Genomic DNA, 16,852 nt, shown 5'->3' with positions numbered 1-16,852 from the left:
TAGAGTGTGAATGCATGTACCAATTTATTGCCCATAATAACAGAAACATTAATAATTATTACACATCCTGGTTATGAAATATAAGGTATCTATCTTAAATAGTGTGCATTATATGAGGGTGTACCCAAAAGAAACTGAACTAATTTTTTGGTGGACAGAGCTTTTGTAATATCGTGCTTTGCTGCTAGGAGCACACAGACTGAACCTTCCAGAGTCAGTAAGTCAAGTGCTGTCAGTTAAGAAGGTCAGGACTAATTACAACAGAGTTAATAGCGACAACATATTTTATGTGATTGTTATTTTTGCAATTGCTGATTTTTGGGAACAGTCTGCAGTGGTGAAATTCTGCTTTTTGCTCAGAAAAAGTGGAACAGAAACTCTTAAAATGTTAAAAATGGTGTACAAGGATGGTGCTATGGGGAAAAGTCCAGTGTCTGAGCAGTTTTCCCATTTCAAAAATAGTGAAATGTCAGTTGATGATGAACCTCATGCTGGTTGTCCTTCCATGGCCCAAACACATGAAAATGTTGAAAACATTCTTGCAGTCATCAATGAAGGTCAATGATGGACCATTGAAATATTGTGGATCTGGCAGGGGTAGCTTGCGGTTCACTGCTGTGATTTGGAAATGAAAAGGGTGGCTGCCATGACTCCTGACTGCTGAACAAAGCCTAGGTTGCGTAGAAGTTGTGTTTTGAAAAAGGATCCCAAAATGTTTCAAACTTCTTCTCAAAAATTTTCACAGGTGGAAAAACTTGGTGCTGTGCATACAAACCAGAATCAAAGCAACAATCAAGTCAGTGGAAGACTTCCAACTTTGTCTCACCTCAAGGAAGCTAGTCAGGTGAAAATAAGCATTAAGACAATGCTGATTTTTTTAAATGTGAGATAATTCACCCATTCAGAGTTCATTCAACAGGATCAGACAGTTGACAGACTTTCTACTCGGAAGCTTGAAAGGACTGTTCAACAGAGTGTGATGGAAGTGGCCTGATTGTGGCAGTTGGGTGAGTGGTTTTTGCATCATAAAAAATTGGTATGACACATGCTCCTAACCCCCCTCCCCTCCCAAATATTCACCTAACCTTGGCCCATGCGACTTTGTTTCCTAAAAGGAAAACTGCGGTAAAGAAAGAAGTAACAGAGGTGCTCTCAAGCATCATAAAAGATTAATTTAAGCAATGTTTTGAAAAATGGAATAAAAGGTTAGACAATTGTGTTACTGCAAGTGGAGAGTACTTTGAAGGGAATTGAATGTTTGTGCTTCAATGGGAATAAATGAGTTTGGTTTCTTTGGGGTACACCCATGTACAGTCTATGGTTATTGAGATAATGCACAGTAGGGGTTGCACATTTTACTAGCAAATATTCTGCTTAGAATCTATAATGGATATATCTAACTTACTTTCACCTTCTTAAGCTAGAGTTTTAGGATGCTGACTCCAATGGAAAAAAAGTGCTGACTCAAATTAGAAACAATGAAGGCTAAGATTGGTCCATATACCAGCTAAAAGTATCTCTCTCTCTCTCTCTCTCTCTCTCTCTCTCTCTCTCTCTCTCTCTGTGTGTGTGTGTGTGTGTGTGTGTGTGTGTGTGTGTGTGTGTGTGTGTGAGTGTGAGTGTGACTTGCACAATAACTGCAATAACTGGTGGGAACATGTTAATGAATAATGAAGCATTAAAATCACTGTGAAATTAAACCTGAAAATAATTGTGTACCTGCACGTATGAATTAGTAAATGTGTAACAGAGTACAGTTGTGGGAATAATCTATCCAGAAATCAACTGTAGTGTGTGTTATCTTTCGAAAAAACGGTAATCTGAAGTTAATCTCAGTGTTGAGTTATCTGTGTTCATTTTATTGACATCTATTTGTGCCACTAGAAATAAAGTGTAATTCAATATGATTCAGTTCTATGTACATTATTTTATGTGGTGTAAAAGCCTCAGCCATATAACTGGTGATCCCGACATGATTGGAAGATGCAACCTTCTGATGTGGAGTAGTTGTGTACGTGCCATCTCACTTTGCATTTCCGTTATTGAATACACAGACATGCTTGTGCCTGGTTATCTTTTCACACACAAAACAGTTGGTCAATAACTTGATGATCAAGTTTGCTCCTAGTGCAACAAACCGTGAACACTGCTGAAAGCAACTTTTCAAACATCTGTTATTTGACACATATCATGGACATCAAAGAACTCACCACCACTAAAATTGCAGATCCACAACATCAGCATTTACTGGCCAACTTATCCACAGGACTGCAGAAAACAAGTGAACATTATGGTGCGATGTTTCTCTCCAGAAGCCAACATCCTATGCTTCGCTAAAATTTTGCTGAGTTGCTTTTAACAATGTTCACAGTTTGTCACAAACAGGAGAAAACATGGCCATCAAGTTAATGAACAAGCATTTTGATGGTCATTGATTAAAAAGACACTTCTGATGAGGTCATGTTCATGTATTCAATGCCAGCAACGCTAAGGAAGATGGCATGTACATGCTGACATTGGGCAGTTTCAAGACTCTCCAGCAAGATCTGCATAACTTCATCGATCTCATAGGCCCCTGTACACCTGCTGTTACCATCCCACCCACCAATCAACAGTCTCCATCACTGCCACATCCAGCAGCTGCACCAAAGCCATGGCCAGCAGCGGTCCACACAAGAAGTCAGTTCGCAAATACAAACTTTAATTTCCTTACATTCCAGGACCACAGGATGCAGAGAAACTAAAAAACCTAACCCAGTATGCCCAGATGGAGTTCTGAGACTTGATGCTCCTGAATGAGAGCTAGTTGTCAGTTTGCAGAATTAGTTTCTACAATCACACCTCAAATTATACTTGATTAAAAATAATTGCTCATATGTATGTCTAGGTGGCAGAAATACAGTGTATATTACCAGAGGCTCTATTAGAAACACTAATAGCTGTTCTGTTATACTATGTAAATCTAATTAACAGCATCTAGAGAAACTGCTTATGGAAACTAATTGGCAGAACCAAAACATGATGAGAGGATATAGACCTGCTGTGAACTAGACTTTAAATTTGTATTAAAATTGTCCATGTATCTGAATTAAGTCCCCCAAACATATTTATATAATTAGTTCATTACAGGCTAGTCTCACACATATCAAGTGCTGAAACTATGAGTGAAATAAATAAAATTTACTGAAAGCTATTTTTATGTATTTATTCTATGGCAGTTGCATAAGGCAGATGACTACTATTTCTCACTGTTCAACATTTTTTCTCGCACTTGTTTATTACGCTGCAGTAATAACGGGTCAATTTACTTTGAACTTACTGTGATGGACATATTTTTAGCTCTTCAATCATTGAACAACAGCTGCCCCATCAATTTCCTATATTTATGTTATGACTTTAAGTGTGTGAACATGTCATGGGAAATTATTGTGTAAGTTAGTGCTCTCTCTCTCTCTCTCTCTCTCTCTCTCTCTCTCTCTCTCTCTCTCTCTCTGTCTGTGTGTGTGTGTGTGTGTGTGTGTGTGTGTGTGTGTGTGTGTGTGTGTGTGTGTGTGTGTGTGTGTGTTTGTTGAAGTTTCAGCGGAGTAGGGAATATTTTATCTGTGTAACAAAATACTGTGAGTGAGGATGTGATGTACATTTGCGGAAATAAAAATAGTTACAATTGTGATGGATAATGGAGAAGATTGGAAGATATCAGAGATGGTTTCATGACACACAGAATGCCATAAATTTACTTAGAACATTGTGGAAGATGACTGCTGCAAAATAGTTGCTATCACTATTAATATTTCAAGGAGTAGATTTATTTCAACGATCAATGCAGAAGAGGAAGTGCATGTGATGAATACCCAAAGAGAAACCAGAATCATATGACAGAGTAGACATTTCAGTATCACAGCAGAAAACAATGGGGAAAATAAGGGGGTGAAAAATGCCAAACAATTAATAAGCTGAAGTAATCACATTAGGAGAGCCTTATCACATAATGATTTATTTAAGCAGCAAACTAATTATTTTATATGATAGTTGAGATGAGAAAGAAACGGTGAATTTTACCTTACTAAGGACTTACACATGGAAATTGACTGAAATGGGTTAGAGTATTGAACTGTGAATTTTTTTCAAAAGTTTAACTAAACAATGTGAAGGCCTAAGCTTCTCACTGATTGGTTGTGAGTGAATTAGTAATTGGGCATTCTGCCCATTAAACTCAGTTACACAGAGACAGTTGTTGTAAGTGCAAAATCTTTCTCTGTAAAATTTACTAATTAAAAATATCCTGTCCTGCATCCTACTTGTAAACAGTTAAAAGTTTTATTTTGGGTCTATTTTGCTACTGTCATACCAGATCAACTAAGGAGTTTTATTTCAAATTCAATGATTAATGTTTTCTCATCCATTAAATAGCCACAGCAATCTTCAAAAACTGTGGAATGGCTTTACAGAGAAACTGCCTTCATGACAGGCAGTACCATGTTAGACAAGTGAACATATCAGTGACTTCAAAATCATCATCATCATCATCATCATTGTTTTACATTGCAAAACAAACATTCGACAGGCAGTTTATTTAAAGTATACAAAAAAAGTTAATTAACAGTGTTATACTGAATATCAGCCACATCAGCAGCACATAAATCTCTGTTGCAGTGAAAATTTTGCAGTCACATATTATAATGGAGTTGCACATAAGGAGACATGCCCTGAACAGGCTGCATTTTTAGCATTAACTTCACCTTCATAGTGCAACTGATTTATAAATGAGAGATAGCTCAAAATTCTAACACACAATTAGGGCCATTAGTCAAAGCACTTCCCAAAAAATCATTGAGACATTTATTATATTTTGGCACTGACAACAATATTTATAATAGTACAAAAAACGGAATGCTATTTCACTGTGGTACCATTTTCTTTGGAACCACTGAATGCACAGCTTGGAAAAAGAGTACAGACAACAACATTCACATAAGTGTTTTATACCTCCAATTTCCTTAATTTCCTTCCCTGATGCTGATGTGTGAAAAAGACAAGTAATTTATTTTACTACAACAAAAATATTTAAAAATGTAGCTCAAATATCACTGACATCATCATCATGTTATAAATTTTTCAGGAAATAGTAGGGAAGGGAGGTAGAGGAGGTCATTCTAAATAACTGTACCAATTTTTGTGAGATAACTTCAGATGTTTAGGAGGCAAGTGCACCTGAATGATGAAATTTCAAGTTTTCGGTAAATCACTTAAAAAAAAAAAAGATTTACAGATTTATTAATTTACCACTATGCTCATTTAGAACATTCCAGCTGCATACTCCAGTTGTCCTCCTGCTTCCTTATTCTCCATACTCTTTCTCTTCATTCTTTTCTTTATCCTTACTCCTTGGTAGCAGCTATCTCTCTTCGGTTACCTGCTACTTATCAACAGCAGTTAGAGCTGAAACCCTATTCTTTCCCGTCTGGATGTTCAATTTCTTGATAACATTGATCCTTGAAATTGCACCATCTTTGAATGTTAGTATTGCATCCATTACACCAATCTTCAGCACTGTCAGCCCAACAAATACAGTTTTGTATATTGTCTAGCACATACAGCTGTTGAAGCTTTCATTTAAATTTTGAGAGAGACCATGCATATATTTCCTAAGCAGATTTTTATTTTCCAGATCCCTATATATAGGCCTAATTGACTCCATTACAACAAGTGGTAAGGAATGCTTGTTGATATATTGTATGCCTGTAGCATTGCTCAACCAGTACTTGCATCACGAATCTTCCCCTTTTCCACACAAACCATGCTGTGGGGTTTCGTCTGTTGACACTCTGTGAAACCATGTTGCCCAAACAGCTTGTCTCATGTGCTCCAAATTTCCTACATTTCTCCTTACTGCTAGTCCATAATATTGAGTCAATGAATCAATTTCACTTTTTGTAAGATGACCTGGACCACCAATGTGTTTTCCATCTGACAGCTTTTTTCCTCTGAAGTCTTCACATAATTTTCTCAGCCAAGCTCCCAGTCTTTTCTTTTCTTCTTCTTTTTTTTTTTTTTTTTTTTTTTTTTTGTACGTGCCCAACACATTCAAGCTTTTCTATCAGTGTGTCCCCATATGATCTGTCATTAACAACAGTAGTGTGACCTTTACAGTCTCCATCCCCAAGGTAGCTTACATTCCTCACACCACAACTGACCTCTGATCTTCTAAAAATGTTTAGAACTCCTTTCGTTTCAATGTTTCCACTTGGGCCATCAGAGTTCTTTACATAAACATGGGTGCCAACGAATTTACTTGAAAAACCCTGACAGTGCTTTGTTGGACATTCATAATTTAGTATCTTACCAGTTTCAATTAATGTGGCAGTTACAGCCCTGCTCAGAGAAGTATGACCTCTCTTCTACCAAGACCCATCAAATGCTGCTAAAATGTCTGTATTCTCAGACAAGGCTACTGCTTCTTCTGCTGCCCTTTTCATTGAATGTTCACTTACACCACATAAAGAATTATGTATTAATTTATTGTATCTGTCAAACCTCAGTAGAGGTGGGGGGAAATCCATCACTGCACAAAAAGTCTGAGCAGCTCTCCTTCTCCTTCCAATACATTACATTCCATAAGCAAGCTGAATATTTACACTGTAATGTCGACTATCAGTTACTGGCGATGTCATAGTATCACTGTGCATCTTACACGAGTTACAGGCAATCAGTAACTGACTTAAAGATACTTCCTTAATGATATGTCCTCAGACACATCAATATTATCTTTGCAGTGGTAGTACTTACATTACACAGCACTCTCCAAAAGTCTTGACAGCATATTTACATCACAATGACATTTCCTTCACTATTGCATTCAGAAAGCAAAAGTTTACGTAACCACAAAACCACACGCATATGAAATTCCGAAATCATATATTCTCAGATCAATTTTAAAAGTGAACATCTTTATTTACATTTGAACCATAGCCTTTTAGACATGCCTGTGTTAACAATCCATAGCTAACAATGGAAAAAATGGAATAACAAAATAAAGTATAATGTATTCTGATGCACTTCAAACTGACAGATAGGTGTGGTCCCTGTGAAACATTACATTCAACCTCAATTTTAGAATGAATGGAAATTGATAATCCCCATAAACTATACATTTTTGACATCAACATGTAATGCTCTTTTCTATAGATCAAGAATTTTTTTCCAATTTTTGGTTATTTTCACGAGCATATCCTCTTAACATTAGAGATGTGCACAGAATATCATCTTTCCCCAATCTTTTAGCTCTACCTGTCTTTGATGAAATTTCATTACATACTTTTGAGGAATTGGAAAACAAGATTAAAGCAACAGTAACTTTTGCTTAAACATATAAAATTAAAGCTAGGCCTTGTGAAATATAAGCAAAGGCTACATTTAACTGACAGCAACATTGAATTCAGAATTCATACGATGTGACAATCTCATTTGTGGCAATACATTAACAAATCCATACTGCTGTATGTAACCAACATTTACAATAGTCAACATTTTGTTGTTACGTTTGATCTATATGTACAGCGTACTATGCCAATCTGCTAACACATATTAGGAGAGCATTTATGCCCACTTATATGTATGTATTGTATTGTATGTTAACCGAGGACCTAGAAACGATTGAGAGGCTTCGTTCCTGCCACATTCGCAGTGATCCACAACCCCACAATGACTACCGCAGTCCACTTCACCCATCCGCCGCCCCACACCAAACCTAGGGTTATTGTGCGGTTCGGCCCCCGGTGGGCTCCCCAGGGAACATCTCATGTTTGCGTGGTAGAGTAATGCTGGTGTATGCGTATGTAGAGAACTTGTTTGCGCAGCAATTGCCGACATAGTGTAACTGAGACTGAATAAGGGGAACCAGCCTGCATTCGACGAGGCAGATGGTAAACTGCCTAAAAACCATCCACAGACTGGCTGGTTCACCGGACCTCGACACAAATCTGCTGGGCGTATTCATGCTGGGGACCAGGCACTCCTTCCCGCCCAGAAAGCCGTGCATTAGACTGCATGGTAAACTGGGCAGGCTTATGTCCACTTACTCTTTGCACAACAGCACATAGAAACATATTGAGATATGTGTCCGCATATTCACCTACTATAACAAACAGTTATCTTCCCACTAATCATTATTACAGCAGATCTTTCCAGCATATGTATATAATGTATGTATTTATTTGCATCCATTGTTTTGTAAGCATGGATGTGCATGTGTGAATATGTTACCTTGCTCATCTGCATCAGGCATAAAGGGAAAGATAACCAATTTTGGAGATTCATTTAGTAGGTAGGATTTGAAGTATCTTATGTTAACTGAATCTGCCATAAAGGCACTTACTTCAAGCTGACTGCAGTCAGTAGACCTATGGTGTTGTGGAGACCATGTCATATACTAAGATATTTAGTAAATAAAATAGAAAGAAACTTCCACATGGGAAAAATATTTAGATATTTAGTATATTTTTGATACTATAAGATATTTAGTATATATATACTATAAGATATTTAGTATATTTTTCCCACATGGAATGATTCACTCTATTATATTCAAGATTTTTAGTATCACGGACATTATACTGAACTCCTGTTATCAGAGCACTATGCAAGGCATGGGGACAATACTGATTCCACTCCTACTTGTTTATTACAGTCAGAGCTATCAAAGAGTATGTCAATGATTTACAAGTTCCATTAACATCAGTAAAACTGTCTTTACCAAACCAGTAAAAGTTAGTGAGACAGATAGGTAAAATAACAGTTAGAACCTTTTTACTCAAAATTATGGAGATAAGTTATTTAAAAAAATGAAGGAATATGCACATTATGTTAAAAATCAGTTTCTCCAACCACAGACTTAAGGCCTTTGTGGAATGTAGTGAAATGAGAGACAGGACAACTGTGGAAAGAGCAGGATATCATAACTACTGAATTAAATGGAAGGACTATAAATGATCAGTCACAGGTAGAAAATGTGTTTAATAATCATTTCTTAAACATAGTATTAATTACAGAGCAAATAGTTCACAAGAAAAAATCACAGAAATATGTCCAAAAAGCACCTCACAAAATTCAGTTATATGAATGTATCATCAACTTCTCCTCTGAAATTAAGGAAATTATATCTCCTCTCAAACATAAAAGGTCATTTGGGAATTTGATGGCGTTTCTAATGGAGTACAATTTTTTTCCAAAAAATGGAAAATCCAAGCTGGAATAATGATAATATTATGGGAAATATAGATTGCTACTCACCATATGGAGTAGAAGTCGCAGGCATAAAAAAAAGACTGCTATACATTTTAACGTTTGGCCAAAACACCTTGTTTTAAGTAGAAAATGCACACTCCCACTCCCACTCAGACACACAAAACTACTCACACAAATGTGGCCTCTGTCTGTGGCCAATGAGGCCTTGCTGCTTCCATCTGTGCCAATACAGGGAGTGTCCTTATTTCTAGCCAGAATTCAGGTCCACATACTGTTGAGTGGCACCTCAGTGAGCAGAGACAGCAGCAATGTCTGTGTGAGTTGTGCTTGTGTGAATGTGTGTGTTTTCTACTTTGGAAGGTCTTTTGGCTCAAAGCTTAAATATATAACAGTGCCTCTCTGCGACTTAACATCTCCCCTAAATGGTGAGTAGCAATCTATCCTTCTCATAATTTTGTTGTGAATATTTCTTGTCATTTATTAAGCCCAGTCTTATTTGAAATATGTAATGCATCTTTAGCTCGAGGCATATTTATCCAGAGACTCTGAAAGATGCCATCATTAAAAACCTTTACAAGAAAAATAATAGCAGAGACATCAGTAAGCTGTTTTGGGGAGAGACGAAACAGTAAGCTGACGTATTCTGCATATTTTCATGCAACAATGTCATATAGAATAATGTTCTGACATAACTTGTCTTCAAGAAAGAAGGTCTTCATTGCTCAAAAACAGAATAATTGGTGCACATCCATGATCTTCTTCTATACATCTGTTTAAGGAGTTGGGCATTCTGACTACTGCTTCACAATATATTTATTCCTTGATGAAGTTCATTGCAAATAATCCACTGCAGTTCAAAAGGAAGAATGATGCACATAATTACAATATGAGAAAAAAATGGCATTCACTACTCCACATTAACATAATATTTAGCACAAGAAGAAGGCACAAAGCTGCAGCTAAATTTTTCTGATGGACAGCAAAGCAAAATTTAAAAACAAATTGAAAAAGCTCTCTTTGAAATCATGTTTTCTGTAGAAGAACTGTTATTGTAATGTGTGAAATATGGAGGGTAGGAATTACCACAATTCACATCTGTATATTAAAGAAAACCAGATGTTAAGCATATTGCCATATTTACAAATTAATTTGTGATGTGAATGTCAAATAACTCATTCCACACTATTTCAGTTTATTGAGCAAATGTTCCTTGGAACATGAAATTAACAAAAACTGTTACATTATGTAGGATAAAATAACAATTAACTAACTATAGATGATGAACTTATATGTGTATTTAGCAGACACTGGCTAGTTTCATTATATTACCATGTAAACATTGGATCAGAAAAAGTTATTTGTCATGAATATTGGCCATTACATTTAGCCTCTGTGCCTGCACTAGAAACATGAATCACATCACTATATTTTTCTGTACAAGGGCTCTCATAACCTATTAATGAAAGACCATAGTTCCAGTTTAAAGCTCCCCTTCTTTCTATAATAGTACTAAATACAGGAACCCCTCCACCACTCCCCACTGTCCATATGTCTACCACTGTGGTCTTATTATAGAATTTCATTGTCTCCTTAACATAATGCTCAAGAAATTGGCTGTTTTCAACTGACAAAAGTATACTTTTATACAATCATAATAGCAAGCTATTTACACATTTTACAATGTCATGTAAATTCCATTGGAGAAGTTTATACAGCAGCTAAGATTATGTGACTTTTTGTAAACTGTACAATGGTGGTTGTTCAGAATAAAGTTAAGGACTAAAATAATGACTTGCTCTAACACTCAAATCTAACATGGAAAATCATTCTCTGAGAGATGTTGCATGAATATTACTCTGTTAACTCATTTTCATTCAATGATAAGATGATTTAAATATATCTAAATTTTCCCTAATTTTCAAATGTAAGGTGGCATTAATTTCATTGCAAGTCAAGGTTTTCAACATACACTACAGTGATAACAATTGTGATTACGGATTGTTGTTTTAGGAAGTGTTATAATTCAAGTAAATGATAAATTTATTGATATTTTTGTAAGCAAATATAGAAATAAATACTTCTTTAATATTTAGTAAATGGTTGAATGTTCATTTGCCTGAAAGACAGTTGTCAACAGATCAAACTACTGTATTAAACTAAACTCACCAGATAGTCAGTTGGCAGCTTGAATACAATTTTGCTGTCTTTTCCTTTAGGCACAAAAAGTGGTTCTGTTGGACGATCAAACATGAGATACAGATTTTTAGGGTTACTGAATGAAATAGGGTTTGCTTTTGGCCCTGTTAAATTCAAGAAATTATGTGGTATGTTCAGGCCACTCCATGAGAATGAACTGGATTCTGACTTTGATGAAGAGAAAGTCTGGGCCTGGAAAAAAATGACAAATATTATTAGCAAAAAACATTCATGTGTCCTGTGACCTATCCTAGAATATTGCTCAAGAGTGTGAGATGTGAAGCAAACATGATTAACAGGGGATATTGAAAGTATGTACACAAATGGTCACAGTCTTGTCTGACCCAAGGGAGAGTGTTACACAATTGCAAAAATATCTGAACTAGCAGATGCTTGAATAGAGACACAAGCAATCCTGTGAAAACCTGTTTGCAAAGTTTCAAGAACCTGCTTAAGTGAGGGTCCTTGGAATTTACTGCAATGTTGTATATATTGCTCCCACAGCTGCCATTACAACAAGATTAGGCTAGCTGCAGCACACAGAGAAGTGTTTAAGCAATCATTCCTCCTGCATTTCATAAGTGAACAGCATAAAAATAAGTCATAATAATGGGAAGTACCCTCTGCCACACACTTCAAAGTGGTGTGCAGGATATAAATGTTGATGCACAGGCAAACACTGATTAAATGATTAAATAGCAACTGCTATGTTGTAGTAGGCCTGTAGTAGGCCTACTGTTCAAAGGCAATGGATGAATTTGCAAACACTACTTGTCAGAATCCTTTGTCTTCTGACAATTAAAAGGAAAGGAAACATCTATGTAATAAATCTCATGGGAAGAACTTAAAAAAAAAAAAAAGGCAGCTGTGATTGCATAAATGGAGACTACTTTCGTGAAGGGTGTTGGATGGTGGGCTTAGACTCTACCAAAAGGTAAAAATCTTAAAACAATCGACAGAGCTGTGCTCAAGAAGAACTAGATACTGGCAAGAAGTCTTAATGTTTCAGCTGACTGTGGAAAACCAATAACCCAAGGGAACTGAGGACATAGTCTCCTTTCTGTCTGGGCTGGTTCTAGTACAGCAAACACAACAGGTAGAGATGTATAAAATTTTCATGCTCTCCAAGTGCTATAAATGAATATCAGTTGGCCAGCTGTAGCAGTCTCTCACATTGTCATAAACACCAGTTTTTTGGCCATTACTGCAAGTAGCTTTCATGAGGATGGTATAGTCCCTACTGTCACAAATACATAAACTGATGAAGTGAATTGAGCTTATAACAGTAACCCTGGTTAGTAAAACAACCCGAAGAGATCTTTATAAATCTAGAATTGCTTTATTGAAGGAGACCATAGCCACAGAAGTCTACAATCATACTTCATGAGCTTGTAACAATACAAGCACTAGGCTAGTGGAATGAGAGGTGGCAGAGGAAGCACCAACAGTTAGTGCGGTAGTTGCACAGGGCTATCTCTGGTAAGCAGTGCCAATGGACATGGGATTTTTCTTGAAGAGTCCATTCAGGCATGGTTGAGGTGACTGGGAAAGACCTCATGGTGCCTATAGTGAAAGAAATATAAGATGCATATGGCATTTTCAAGAAAACTGAATTACAGACCTTACAAACATGGCACAATAAAACCAAATACACCATAAAAATTGCAGTGCTAGGACAAGCTCATTGCAACTTTAAGTATGATTTTATGGTAAGCAATAAGAAAGTTACAACTGGTTTTAATTATGAAATTAACACTGGGCAATAGAAATTGAAAAAAATTATACCATTTCAGTGATCACATCATATGAAGCAGCAAATGAAAGCTGACAATATTTGCAAACAGCAAATAGACTACATTCCAAGTACAGCATTCATATAAAAAGTTATAAATGATTTTATAAAAGTTAGATATGCAATTATGATGGCCATAAATCCTCCACAAGCCCTGTAAAGTATGAAAGCACCATGAGCCATCTAGTTCCTCACCTGATTATCCCAGGTAATGACTACCTAAAGTTGACTGTTGGTTATAAGTCATGTGACTGTTTATGTAAATGGCCATTAATGGAAGTCATATTAAGTAGCTAGAGAAGTGTGAATAATAGAAAGTCAAATGTAGTAGTAAAAGGACTGTATCTAGAGGGCAAAAGAATTCTGTTTCTTCATGCTGACCAAATGTATTTTGTAAATTTAACATAATTCTTTCATATTATAAAACTGTATGTAACCATATTTAGAAATTTGGCTAATAACTTATGTAATACTGTACTATTTTTTTAATAACTTTTGTCTGGGTGTAACATTTTTGATTAGTAATCAAAATGTCCTGGATCCCGGGTTTGTAATCAGTGACTGCTTAAATTTAGAATAAAAATCATCAGCAATGACAGCTGAAGACTTCCAGTACAAGCAATCACATTGAGCCTGCCACTGGTCCTGTCGAAGAGGCAGAGGAGTGAACAGAGGATGAGGGCACCTTCTTCACATTAGGATGGGAAACTGCTCCCAAAAGGCAGAAGAATCAGTAGTGACCAATGGCACAACAATGGAAATCAATACATGAAAGACACACAACATGTATCCACAGGACATGTTGTCTATGACTGAAAAAGCATCATGATCATCTCTCCATTGGTGAAAGATTTTGGTATAGTGTCCCATTCAGATCTCTGGGAGGGCACTCCCACAGGGAAGGAACCATGAGGAAAAGATTGGATGTCCAACAGAAACGTAACATCCTATGAGTCGAAGTGGGGACTGTCAGAAGTTTAAATGTGGTGGGGAAGCCAGAAAATATGAAAAGTGAAATGCAAAGGTTTAGTCTAGATATAATGCAGGTCAGTGAAGTGAAATGAGAAAAGACAAGAATTTCTATTTAAATGAGCATGAGATAGTATCAACAGTGACGAAGAATGATACAATGACAGCGTGATTCAGTATGAATAGGAAGGTAAAGCAGAGAATGAGTTACTGTGAACAGTTCAATAATAAGATTATTCACATCAGAATCATCAGCAAGTGAAAACCAACTACAACAGTTCTTGTATGTATGCCAACGTCATAAGTAGAAGATTGTGGAAGTAAAATTATATCAGGAAGGAGGATTGGAATATCGTGGTAGGGGAAAAAAATAAAATACAGAGTTACTGGAGAATATGGGCTCTGTAGTAGGATTGAGAGAGGAAAAAGACTAACCTATTTCAGCAATGAATTTTAGGCAGTAATAGTGGATACACTGTTCAAAAATCACTCGAGGAGGGCAAGGAGGAGGAGGAGGAGGAGGAGGAGGTGGTGGTGGTGGTGGTGGTGGTATACTTGGGATAGGCCTGGAGACATAAGAAGATTCCAACTGGATTACGTGATGATTAGACACAGGTTCCAAAACCAGATCTGGAATCTGAAACATACTGATTATTTATTGGAAGGTGAAGGTAATTACAGTGCCTGTTATCACACTTGTTTAGCTCTTTGATATATCTAGTTATAGGAATTAAATAAAGTTTTTTCTTCCCAAGATGTAATACTGTGATTGCAGATATTAAATAATCTTTCTCTGCATTTTTGTTTGAATTTACCTAATTGTCTTCAAGGTAAACCACTTTTAATTAGGAGCCACCGTTTTCCTTCCATGCTCAATAAAAATTTATTTGCTGTCACAGGTGTACCAGTACATCAAAATAGTAAGATTATTAAAATAGTAAGTTAATAACAAAAATAGTAAGGTACAAAGGGCTCTACATGCAACCAATTTTGTGGCAGACTACACATATCCTGACCAACTGCACCCAAAGACTGCAATGCTGCACAGTTCCTATAGCTGGTTGCAAATTGTTTACAGTAATTTCATTAAGATTATATTTGATGAGATGCCACGTTTTATGACACAACAAAGACTGGGGTTTGTCTTGGCTGTTTTAGAGGTAACAAGGCCAAGAAAAGCCAAAAGAAACCAGTGTGCAAAGAAGTGTCTTTTACAAAGACTAAAATCGACCCATGCTCTGTTAGTTAAGGAGCTCGGAGCCATTGATTTTTGTAATTATCTCAGAAAGTATGAAACATGGTTTTCAGAGCTGTTGAACATTATGAAATCATTCTTAACGAAACAAAATACAGTCATGAGAGAGGCTGTAAGTTGTGAGGAGATGCTGTTAGCTATGGTGCGTTACACTTTCTAGCCACTGGAAGATATTAGAGGATCTCAAATTCACTGTAGTCACACCTGCACAATCATCAAAGATGATTCCTGACACCTGCTGAGGAAACATACCAAAGTAATGAAAAAAAAGACACTGAAGTACACTTTGTTATTATGCGTTGGTAGCATAAATAGTCATAATAAATAATAGCAATGAAAGAAACGGAAGATACCTCATTGCTGATAAATAAAAAACTCTGTCATCACACTTCTATCTGACTTGTCATCTGCCTAATTAGCCATTTTATACAACATATAGTTTTGTGTGCACAAACGGCAGTTGATCCTCTGTTGGGAAACTGGTCAGACAGTGCTATACATGGCACTATTTGATGAGATGGACAGATCCAAGCAACTAACCATCTGCCCAGCAAGAAAAACTGATCAGGAGGTGCCTACACACATCCAATTTATTGGACAGCTAGTAAACTGGTCTGCTGTCTAGGAAAAGCGACAAGTGAAAATAAAGACCAAGGTGTAAAAATTAAAATTCAACATTTTGAAGATGTATATGGCATCATAAACAGAACTTTGAAGAACAAGATAAGAAGAGAGTCCAGAATTAAATTTATAAAATAATGGCTACACTAGTTTTAGTATATGTGTGTCTGACCTGTATGCCTGCACAGAAGAACTTGTGTATCATCCAAACACAACAAATAAGATTTTTACGGAAGGTAGAAGGATGCTCAAGATTAGACAGAATACATAATATAGACATAAGAATGGTACTTAGTGTTCATAATATTGAAAAATGGTGAGTGATTACAGCAAATGGGATGAACATATTAACAGAATGAATGCAGATAAATTGCCAAAACATGTAAATCATTATAAGCCACAAGGAGATTAGTATTCTCGAAGACATACAAAAAGATGGGAACATCTCTGAATGTGAAGTCACACAATGCATTTGGCCTAGACCATGAAGAACAAAAGAAAATTTATAACGGATTTTCCCAGTCTGTTGTTAAATGAGAAGTGGAGAAGTTCATAACATCACACGTGTATCTTGACTCATTTCACATCTCTGAAGATACATCTGTGAATTTAAGTGGTACAGAGTGATGGAGATAACAAAGGATCCAAACTGTCAGTTAACTAACACAAATCCATTAAATATTTGATAATATATTCTAGATATGAAAGTATCTGGATTATTAGATCTAACTTTATGAAACTTGGTTTTTGGATGACCCACACTGACAGTGAGTAAA

At 36.4% G+C, this 16,852-nt stretch overlaps 1 protein-coding gene across 2 annotated transcripts in view; it reads right to left on the bottom strand.

Moving 5' to 3' along the window:
- LOC126285352 (phenoloxidase 2-like) overlaps positions 1–16,852 on the bottom strand; it is an 80,954-nt gene that overhangs the window by 44,897 nt on the left and 19,205 nt on the right. For both annotated transcript variants that reach the window (XM_049984670.1, XM_049984669.1), the window contains exon 3: positions 11,410–11,631. In XM_049984670.1, the coding sequence (XP_049840627.1) occupies positions 11,410–11,631 (222 nt within the window). The remainder of the gene's footprint in view (positions 1–11,409; positions 11,632–16,852) is intronic.

Source organism: Schistocerca gregaria, chromosome 8, assembly GCF_023897955.1.
Source record: "Schistocerca gregaria isolate iqSchGreg1 chromosome 8, iqSchGreg1.2, whole genome shotgun sequence".
NCBI classification, from domain to species: domain Eukaryota; kingdom Metazoa; phylum Arthropoda; class Insecta; order Orthoptera; family Acrididae; genus Schistocerca; species Schistocerca gregaria.
Note: the sequence above shows the minus strand (reverse complement) of the source record. Positions and strands in the feature narration are given on the sequence as shown.